Here is an 11,288-nt window from a genome sequence, read left to right on the forward strand (position 1 = left end):
TCTTGGTGGTAAAGGTCACAGGCTTGGAAAGTGCTGTTTTGGTGAGTTGCTGCAGTGCATCTTGTGATGGATATAAAAGATTCCAAAGCACTATTTTAAAAAAGAATGGGAGAGTTTCTTCAGTGTCGAAGATGGTACACACGGCTCGCACAGTTTGTCAGCATTGAAGGGCCTCAATGTTTGTAGATGTGGTGCCAATCAAGTGGGGCTGCTTTGTCCTGGATGCTGTTGAGCTTCTTGAATGTTGTTGGAGCTGCACCAATCCAGGCAAGTGGAGAGAATTCCGTTACACTCCTGACTTGTGCCTTATAGATGGTGGACAGGCTTTGGGCAGTCAGGAGGTGAGTTACTCGCTGCAGAATTCCCAGCCTCTGACTGTTCTTATAGCTGTGGTATTTGGCTGGTCCGGTTCAGTTTCTGATCAATCAGCATCACAAAAACCCGAACATCAGGAGCAGGCTGAGGGTAAGGGAGCTGTTTGTGCATTTTATTTATTTATTTATTTTTCAGTTAAATTAGTGAAAAAAATCAGAGGTTTTTTTTCAAAACAGGAAGTAGGCCCAGCAGCAGCCTGGGAAGGTTTTGGAGGGTTTAAAAGTAGGCCGCACCTTTGAGCGGGCAGCGTTGTTAGCGGGCAGTGGAGTGAGCAGGGGGCAGAGTGAGAGCTGAAGGGCTTTGGCTCAAAACGGGCTTCGGCGAGAACAGGCAGAGGCGAGAGTAGGCTTTTTCTTTCCCAGAAAGTTTATTCTTGTTTTTCCCCAGAGTAAAAAAAAATGCCAGGCAAGATGTTGAAATGCTCCTCTTGCAGGATGTGGGAGATCAGGGAGACTTCCGGTATCCCTGACGACAGCACCTGCAAAAGATGCATCCAGCTGCAGCTGCTAGCAAAGCGTGTTAGGGAACTGGAGAAGGAGCTTGATGACCTCCATCTAATTTGGGAGAATGAGAAGTATATAGACAGTAGCTTTAGGGAGATAGTTACACCTAAGCAGCAGAGCACAGGAAATTGGGTTACTGTAAGGAGAGGAAAACGCAGTGTGAAAGGACAGGCAGAGCAGGGTTCCCCTGTGGCCATACCCCTCCACAACAGGTATACTGAATTGGATACTGTTGTGGGAGATGCTTTACCTGGGACAAGCTGCGACAGCCGGAACTCTGATACTGAGACTGGTTCTACAGCGCAAAAGGGTGGGATGAAGAAGAGGAGAGCAGTAGTTATAGGGGACTCAATGGTCAGAGGTACGGACAGGAGGTTCTGTGGTCGGGACAGAGACTCCCGCATGGTTTGTTGCCTCCCGGGTGCCAAGGTCAGCGATGTCTCTGATCGCGTGCACAGCGTTCTGAAGTGGGAGGGTGATCAGCCAGATGTCGTGGTACACATCGGTACCAATGACGTGGGAAGGAAGAGTGAGGAGGTCCTAAAGAGTGAGTACAAAGAGCTTGGAAGGAAGTTAAAAAGCAGGACCCCGAGGGTAGTAATCTCAGGATTGCTACCTGAGCCACATGCCAGTGAGGGCAGGAGTAGGATGCTTGGGCGGATGAACACGTGGCTGAGGAACTGGTGCAGGGGGCAGGGTTTCCAATTCTTGGATCATTGGGACCTCTTCTGGGGCAGGTGGGACCTGTACAAGAGAGACGGGTTACACCTAAACTACAAGGGGATCAATATACTTGCAGGGAGATTTGCTAGTGTTATTGGGGAGCGTTTAAACTAGATTTGCAGGGGGATGGGAACCAGAGTGCCAGAGCAGATAGTGGAGCAGGGGTAAAAAGACAGGTTAGTTCAAGCAAAATCACAAATGGAAGGGTAGAGTGTGGTGGAAATAATCTTTTGAGGTGTGTCTATTTCAATGCCAGGAGTATTGTGGGGAAGGCAGATGAGCTGAAGGCGTGGATAGACACATGGAAATATGACATTATAGCCATTAGTGAAACTTGGCTACAGGAGGGGCAGGACTGGCAGCTCAATGTTCCAGGGTTCCAATGTTTCAGGCAGGATAGAGGCAGAGGGATAAAAGGTGGGGGGGTGGCATTGTTGGTCAGGGAAAATGTTACAGCGGTACTCAGGCAGGATAGATTAGGGAGCTTGTCTGCAGAGGCCCTATGGCTGGAGCTGAGAAACAAGAAAGGTATGACCACATTAATGGGGTTGTATTATAGACCACCCAATAGTCAGCGAGAATTGGAGGAGCAAATCAGTGGAGAGATAGCTGACAACTGCAAGAAACACAAAGTTGTGATAGTAGGGGATTTTAATTTTCCACATATAGATTGGGACTCGCATACTGTTAAAGGTTTAGATGGGGTAGAGTTTGTAAAATGTGTTCAGGAGAATTTTCTACATCAGTATATAGAGGTGCCAACTAGAGAGGATGCGATATTGGATCTCCTATTGGGAAATGAGTTAGGGCAGGTGATGGATGTGAGTGTGAGGGAACACTTTGGATCCAGTGATCATAATGCCATTAGTTTCAACCTGATCGTGGATAAGGATAGATCTGGTCCTCGGGTTGAAGTTCTGAACTGGAAAAAGGCCAAATTTGATGAAATGAGAAGGGATCTGGGAAGTGTGGATTGGCACAGGCTGTTCTCTGGTAAGGATGTAAATGGAAAGTGGGAGGCCTTCAAAGGAGAAATTTTGAGAGTGCAGAGTTTGTATGTTCCTGTCAGGATTAAAGGCAAAGTAAATAGGAATAAGGAACCTTGGTTCTCGAGGGAGATTGTAACACTGATTAAGAGGAAGAGAGAGTTGTATGAAATGTACAGGCAGCAAGGAACAGATCAGATGCTCGAGGAGTATAAAAAGTGCAAGAAGCTACTTAAGAGGGAAATCAGGAGGGCTAAAAGAAGACATGAGGTTGCTTTGGCAGACAGAGTGAAGGAAAATCCAAAGAGCTTCTATAGGTATGTTAGGAGCAAAAGGATAGTGAGGGATAAAATTGGTCCTCTTGAAGACCAGAGTGGTAGACTGTGTATGGAACCAAAAGAGATGGGGGAGATACTAAATGGTTTTTTTGCATCCATATTTACTGAGGAAATGGGCATGGAGTCTACGGAAATAGGGCAAACAGGTAGGGAGGTCATGGAACCTTTACGGATTAAAGGGGAGGAGGTGCTTGCTACCTTGAGGCAAATCAGAGTGGATAAATCCCCAGGACCGGACAGGGTATTCCCACGGACCTTGAGGGAAGCTAGTGTTGAACTTGCAGGGGCCCTGGCAGACATATTTAAAATGTCAGTATTCACAGGGGAGGTGCTGGATGATTGGAGGGTGGCTCATGTTGTTCCGTTGTTTAAAAAAGGTTCCAAAAGAAATCTGGGAAATTATAGGCCAGTAAATTTGACGTCGGTGGTGGGCAAGTTATTGGAAGGTGTGATAAGGGATAGGATCTACAAATATTTGGATAGACAGGGACTTATTAGGGAGAGTCAACATGGCTTTGTGCGTGGTAGGTCATGTTTGACCAATCTATTAGAGTTTTTCGAGGAGATTACCAGGAAAGTGGATGAAGGGAAGGCGGTGGATGTTGTCTACCTGGATTTCAGCAAGGCCTTTGACAAGGTCCCTCATGGGAGGTTAGTTAGGAAGGTTCAGTCGCTAGGTACACATGGGGAGGTAGTAAATTGGATTAGACACTGGCTCAATGGAAGAAGCCAGAGAGTGGTTGTGGAGGATTGCTTCTCTGAGTAGAGGCCTGTGACTAGTGGTGTGCCGCAGGGATCGGTGTTGGGTCCATTATTGTTTGTCATCTATATCAATGATCTGGATGATAATGTGGTAAATTGGATCAGCAAGTTTGCTGATGATACAAAGATTGGAGGTGTAGTGGACAGTGAGGAAGGTTTTCAAAGCTTGCAGAGGGATTTGGACCAACTAGAAAAATGGGCTCAAAAATGGCAAATGGAATTTAACACAGACAAGTGTGAGATATTGCACTTTGGAAGGACAAACCAAAGTAGAACGTACAGGGTAAATGGTAGGACTCTGAAGAGTGCAGTTGAACAGAGGGATCTGGGAATACAGGTACAGAATTCCCTAAAAGTGATGTCACAGGTGGATAGGGTCGTAAAGAGTGCCTTTGGTACATTGGCCTTTATAAATCGGAGTATCGAGTATAAAAGTTGGAGTGTTATGGTAAGGTTATATAAGGCATTGGTGAGGCCGAATTTGGAGTATTGTGTACAGTTTTGGTCACCTAGTTACAGGAAGGGTGTAAATAAGGTTGAAAGAGTGCAGAGAAGGTTCACAAGGATGTTGCCGGGACTTGAGAAGCTGAGTTACAGAGAGAGATTGAATAGGTTGGGACTTTATTCCCTGGAGCGTAGAAGATTGAGGGGAGATTTGATAGAGGTGTATAAGATTTTGATGGGTATAGATAGAGTGAATGCAAGCAGGCTTTTTCCGCTGAGGCTAGGGGAGAAAAAAACCAGAGGGCATGGGTTAAGGGTGAAAGGAGAAATGTTTAAAGGGAATATTAGGGGGGGCTTCTTCACGCAGAGAGTGGTGGGAGTGTGGAATGAGCTGCCGGATAAAGCGGTAAATGCTTTTAACATTTAAGAAAAACTTGGACGGGTTCATGGATGAGAGGGGTGTGGAGGGATATGGTCCAAGTGCAGGTCAGTGGGACTAGGCAAAAAATGGTTCGGCCACAAACAAGAAGGGCCAAAAGGCCTGTTTCTGAGCTGTAATTTTCTATTATGAAAACATGATGACATTGCTGTCGGTGGGTGGGATCTTGCTGTGCACAAATTGGCTTCTGCATTTCCTACCTTATCACAGTGACTACACTTCAAAAGTACTTCATTGGCTATAAAGTGCCTGGGGATGTTCTGAGCTTGTGAAAGGTCTGGGGAAAGGCAGCAACAGGAACTGGAACCTGGCTGGGGGTGTGGCTGCAGTTCTATGCAGAAATTTTAATAAATGCCATTAGAGAAAAAAAAACTTTGGATGAAATAAGGAGATGAGTGAAGTGGGAGGGGGCGGGCAGTGGAAATTCTCAGGAGCCCTGGGCTGTGTCTCAGTCACACTCATCTGCTTCAATGAAACCTATTCTGGGCTTTGATAGTAATCGAATTTCGGTGATGTCAGGGACTGACTTAACTGAGTGTGGATTATAAATAGAGGCTGCACAGAGGACCAGCGCAGCAAATATAGTCAAAGCAGAGAGAGGAGAGAGCGCGCTTCACCCAGAGACAGCACCAACAGTAGAAGCAGGTAAGGATCTCTCCTTGCTGCAGAGGGAGTTGGCTGGTGTTTTTTGTGGCTGGGTCACTCAGCACTGTCCCCCTGGGACAGGGGCAGAGCTGAAGGGAGGGCAGGGGAGCCGGGGGAAACTGGCTGCTTCAGGACTCAGTGCGGACAGGACAGTTGCTGGAATGGTTCTGTGCAGCCCTGAGCCCGGAATCGCTGCTCCCAGTGCCCGCGGGACAGGGGGGCGATTGGTTCACTTGTTCCCGCTGAGAGAGCCGCTGATGCAGAACTATCCGGGGAGACTGAAACATTCCCAAAGAAACTGGTCCCGTGTCAGAACTCGGCGAAACTGTCAGCAAAGGGAAAGGGTTCTGCCTCGCTCTCTGATCTTCGCCAGATCCAAAGTTTATTATTCGAGAGTGTGCGCGGAACAGATTCCAGTCTGAGATTGGAGAAACCCTCACTGATTGAAGAGGCATTTTACACATCTCACCCTCAGCTCACCTCCGACAGTGCGGCACTCCCTCAGCACTAACCCTCTGACAGTGCAGCACTCCCTCAGCACTAACCCTCTGACAGTGCGGCACTCCCTCAGTACTGACCCTCTGACAGTGCGGCACTCCCTCAGTACTGACCCTCTGACAGTGTGGCACTCCCTCAGTACTGACCCTCTGACAGTGCGGCGCTCCCTCAATACTGACCCTCTGACAGTGCAGCACTCCCTCAGTACTGACCCTCTGACAGTGCGGCACTCCCTCAGTACTGACCCTCTGACAGTGCAGCGCTCCCTCAGTACTGACCCTCTGACAGTGCGGCACTCCCTCAGCACTAACCCTCTGACAGTGCGGCACTCCCTCAGTACTGACCCTCTGACAGTGCGGCACTCCCTCAGCACTAACCCTCTGACAGTGCGGCACTCCCTCAGTACTGACCCTCTGACAGTGCGGCACTCCCTCAGTACTGACCCTCTGACAGTGTGGCACTCCCTCAGCACTGACCCTCTGACAGTGCAGCACTCCCTCAGTACTGACCCTCTGACAGTGTGGCGCTCCCTCAATACTGACCCTCTGACAGTGCAGCACTCCCTCAGCACTGACCCTCTGACAGTGCGGCACTCCCTCAGTACTGACTCCCTGACAGTGCGGCACTCCCTCAGCACTGACCCTCTGGCAGTGTGGCACTCCCTCAGTACTGACTCCCTGACAGTGCGGCACTCCCTCAGCACTGACCCTCTGACAGTGCGGCACTCCCTCAGCATTGACTCTCTGTCAGTGCGGCACTCCTTCAGTGCTGACCCTCTGACAGTGCAACATTCCCTCAGTACTGACTCTCTGACAGTGCAGCACTCCCTCAGTGCTGACCCTCTGACAGTGCGGCACTCCCTCAGTACTGACCCTCTGACAGTGCGGCACTCCCTCAGTACTGACCCTCTGACAGTGCGGCACTCCCTCAGTACTGACCCTCTGACAGTGCAGCATTCCCTCAGTACTGACCCTCTGACAGTGCGGCACTCCCTCAGTACTGACCCTCTGACAGTGCAGCATTCCCTCAGTACTGACTCTCTGACAGTACAGCACTCCCTCAGTGCTGACTCTCTGACAGTGCAGCACTCCCTCAGTACTGACCCTCCTACAGTGCAGTCCTGCCTCTGCACTAGATTGGAGCTCAAGCCTTCAGAATCTATTTTTGTGAGGATCACTCAATTCCAAACTGATGAGACTAATCTCCTTTTCTGTTCAGATTTCCCTCTTTCCCATTTCTCGAGCAACACTCACCCCAAACAAACACCCAAATCAGGACAGTTGGCAGAAGGATATTTACCATGGGTGAATGCGTGGCTGAGCTCCACCTGCCCAATCCTGTCCTCTCAAAGGAAATAACAAAAATGGTTTGCTCTGTTATATATGCTCCTTGAAAACAAAGTTTCTCTTTCTCCCTCTCTCTCTCCCACTTTCTGTCTGTCTCTCCCTCTCTCAATTCTTTTCTCTCCCCTCACTCCCACTGCTTCTTTCTCTTCCACATCTCTTTTTCTGCATCCTCCCCCTCCCCCCCCACCCCGCATCTGTCTCTCTCTCTCCCTCCCCTGTTTGAGCCCCTCAGTTGTAGTCCAGTAAAGGAGACACAAGTTCAGCTTCTTCATAAACTACCTTTATTTCTTTGATCCAACTCCACATACAATTCTCCATCAAAGCCCGGTGTCACATGTAGCCCCTTCATATATCAGTGACTTCTATTGAATAATTATAATCAAATTAATTGGAAGGTCTGTTAATCCATTCCTAACATCCGCACTTTATCTCTCCATCCTCCCGCTCCCTCTCTCCTAGGCAGTGAAATGACTCTGAACAAGACTGATAAGTCCAGGGCCTTGGAGAGGAGGCGGGGCAGTACGCCGTTGCATGTTCACCAGCAGTTTCACCGTCGGAGTATGCCAGTGGATGACCGCGAGCTCTGTGCCTCACTCCAGTCGGGGACCCTGTCCAACCTGGTACGCTGCACCTCATACAACCCCGGGCAGCCGCAGCGCGACAGCTCAGCTTCCGGCTCCTCTGACTCCATCACCTCCAGCGAATCCGACAGTAGCATCTACAAGGTGGTCCTTCTGGGGGAGCATCGGGTCGGAAAATCCAGCCTGGCCCGGATATTCGGAGGGGTCGAGGAAAACGAGCCCCATGAGACTGAAGGAAGAGGTGAGTGTGTTTGGTGCTGTGTCGAACGGAGAGCGAGAGAAGGAGGAAATTGCAGCTACTGATGGAGAGATAGATACAGATAGCTGGAGAGAGCAAGAGAGAGAGAGATAGAGTTATAGGCAGAGAGAAAATTGTAGAGAGAAACAGAGAGCAATTAGGAGGTAGAGAGACTGGGGATAGAGACTGAAAGAGAGAGAGAGAAAGAAGGGGGGAGAGAGAGAGAGCGGGACTGGGATAGGGAGACCTGGGATAGAGAGACTGAGAGAGAGAGGGGGAGGGAGAGGGACTGGGATAGAGAGACTGGAGATAGAGAGAGAGAGGGAGGGAGAGAGATAGAGAGAGGGCCTCGGATAGACAGAGTGCGGATAGAGAGACTGAGAGAGGGAGAGGTACTGAGATAGAGAGATGAGATAGAGAGAAGTAATGGGATAGAGAGATGGGATAGAGAGATTGAGAGAGAGAGGGAGGGAGTGGGGGGGGGAGACTGGGATAGAGAGAATTGTAAGAGACAGAGAAAGACTGATCGACGGAGGTTCGGAGAGGGAGATGAGAATACAGGCACTGGGATACAGGGACTGGGATACAGGGACTGGGATACAGGGAATGCGTGCGAAATAGAGAGATTGGTATTGGAATTCTTTGTACAACATGGAGGTTTATAAACCCACGTGTGTTATTATGTCTTGCTTGAAAGTGTCAGCATTTACTCAGTGAATAGCAGTCGCCCGAGTCAGAAGGTTATGAATTCAATGAATGCCAGGAACTTGAGTAGAAAATCCAGGCTGACACTACAGTGCAGAACAGAGGGAGTGCCGCCCTGTCAGAGGGTCAGTACTGAGGGAGTGCCGCCCTGTCAGAGGGTCAGTACTGAGGGAGTGCTGCACTGTCAGAGGGTCAGTACTGAGGGAGTGCTGCACTGTCAGAGGGTCAGTACTGAGGGAGTGCTGCACTGTCAGAGGGTCAGTACAAAGGGAGTGCCACCGTGTCAGAGGGTCAGTACTGAGGGAGTGCTGCACTGTCAGAGGGTCAGTACAAAGGGAGTGCCACCCTGTCAGAGGGTCAGTGCTGAGGGAGTGCTGCACTGTCAGAGGGTCAGCACTGAGGGAGCACCGCATTGATGTATTTTGGGTTAGACACTAAGCTAAGGTCCCATCACCCTCTGGGTGTGTGTGAGAGATCCTTTAGAACTATTTTGCTGTAGAGTGGAATAGTTCTCCCCGCTGAGCTGGCCAACATTTATTCCTCAATCAACATCAGTAAAGCGTATTGTTTAGTCATTTATCCCAGCTGTGTCTGGGGATCCTGCAGTGCACACATTGACTGCTCTGTGTCCTAGATTACCAAAGCGACCGCATTTCATTCGCTGGGAAACACTATGGGATATCCTGCGGTTGCAGAAGGCGCTATTGAAATGCAATGTGACTATTGTTTTTTTGTTACTCCCTTCACTTGGTAGTCTCCTGCATTCTGCACATTGTTTGTTATCTGGGGTTCCCAGTATTACCAAAAATCACTGCGTCTCTGACCACCTGCCCTCAGTTTCTCAGGGATTGGGAACAGTTTATTGATTGAGTTATCACTGGCCATGTGAGATCCATATCCGAACTCCTGTGTCAGCGATCTGTGAGACTCGCTCAAGATATTAATAGATCCCACCTCCTGAAATCACGCTTTCCCCTCTTGTTGGATAAACATTCGTCATCTTACCCCGTAATAAACGGTGGAAAATTAAACACAACCTCTTCAGTGGCCTCCAAGAATGGTTAAAGTGGAGATCCAAGCATGAGGTTGAAAGGGCCCTTTGGGGGCTCACTTGTGAGTAACAATGACTGACCCACAGCTGAACCCCATTGCCTGAGTCACGCAGGATGCCCCAGCACTGACTTGCACCCTGAGGCAGATCATACTGGCAGTGTAGAAGACACAGCATTATCTTTCAGTAAGTTAGGGATCTGAGCGGTGAATCTCCATGGTAACCAGCAATCGCTTAGACACCATTGAAGGAAAGGGTCCTTCTGGATACAAAAGCGAAGATGACCAATAGCCTCCCTCATAGAATCATAGAATCCCTACACTACAGAAGGAGGCCATTCGGCCCATCGAATCTGCATCGACCACAATCCCACCCAGGCCCTATCCCCATAACCTCACATATTTACCCTGCCAATCCCGCTAACCTACACATCTCGGGACACTAAGGGACAATTTAGCGTGGCCAATCCACCTAACCTGCACATCTTTGGAGTGTGAGAGGAAACCGGAGCACCCGAAGGAAGCCCATGCAGACACGGGGAGAATGTGCAGCCTCCACACAGACAGTGACCCGAGCCGGGAATCGAACCCCGGTCCCTGGCGTTGGGAGACTGCAGTGCTAACCACTGCGCCACTGCGCTGCTCAGCACATATTGAGGTTGTGGGTGAACGAAAGGAGAAATATCATTGCTGACCACAGCAGCAGCAGCTCGGGAGGGGCAAGCATGAGGCTTCAGGTTCATCCTGACCTCCCTTGGGATCTTTCCATCTCATTGAGCAACCACTGAGCAAAACCAAAGTGAGTGTGAGGATGTGAGAGAGAGCTGGTGACCGGCCCCCTCACTCTGTCTGTTCACCAAGGGCTGAGGCAGGGGTTTTGTCTTTGAGAAGTTATGCCAAATAACACTAGCTCCGAATTATGGGGAGGATTTGATGATGTAATTAAGAATTACAGGAGTCCCACAGTGCAGGAAGTCATTCAGACCATCGATTCTGCACTGCTTCTCTGACAGAGCAGCTTACCCAGGCCCACCCCCCACCTCCCCCCATCACTGTACCCCACCTATTTATCCCGCTAATCTCTCTCACATGCACCTTAGTTGGACACTTAGGGTCAATTTAGCATGGCCAATCCACCTAACCCGCACATCTTTGGAGTGTGGGAGGAAACCAGAGCATCCAGTGGAAACCCACGCAGAAACGGGGAGAATGTGCAGACTCCACACAGACAGTGACCCCAGCCGCGAATTGAACCGGGCCCCTGGCACTGCAGTGCCAACCACTGCGCCACCGTGCCGCCCTTATGCTGCACACTGCCCACAAAAGGAGAAACTGTTTTCAGTCGCTGTCGAGTCGGTAACCAGGGGGCACAGATTTTCAAATAATTAATCAGAGATTAAGAGGAGGAAATGGGGAGAATTTTGTTTACCAGCGAGTTGTTGTGATCGAGAATGCATTGCCTGAAAGGGAGGTGGAAGCAGATTTAACCGGAACTTTCAAAAGGGGATTGGATAAATATTTGGAAAAGGAGAACCTTGCAGGGATATGGGAGAAAGAGCAGGGATTGGGAATAATTGGATAGCTTTTCAAAGAACTAGTTCAGGCATACTGGGCTGAATGGCCTCCTTCTGTTCGATGTGATTCGAAGATGTGAT

General features: G+C 49.5%; 1 protein-coding gene across 1 annotated transcript in view; it reads left to right on the forward strand.

Moving 5' to 3' along the window:
• The first annotated feature begins 5,148 nt into the window (after window positions 1-5,148).
• The window catches only part of rrad (Ras-related associated with diabetes), a 12,885-nt gene continuing 6,745 nt past the window's right edge, over window positions 5,149-11,288 (forward strand). The window contains exons 1-2 of the mRNA XM_078212085.1: window positions 5,149-5,215; window positions 7,519-7,881. Of these exons, the coding sequence (XP_078068211.1) occupies window positions 7,527-7,881 (355 nt within the window). The 5' untranslated portion in view covers window positions 5,149-5,215; window positions 7,519-7,526. The remainder of the gene's footprint in view (window positions 5,216-7,518; window positions 7,882-11,288) is intronic.

Source organism: Mustelus asterias, chromosome 4 (genome assembly GCF_964213995.1).
Source record: "Mustelus asterias chromosome 4, sMusAst1.hap1.1, whole genome shotgun sequence".
Classification (NCBI taxonomy): domain Eukaryota; kingdom Metazoa; phylum Chordata; class Chondrichthyes; order Carcharhiniformes; family Triakidae; genus Mustelus; species Mustelus asterias.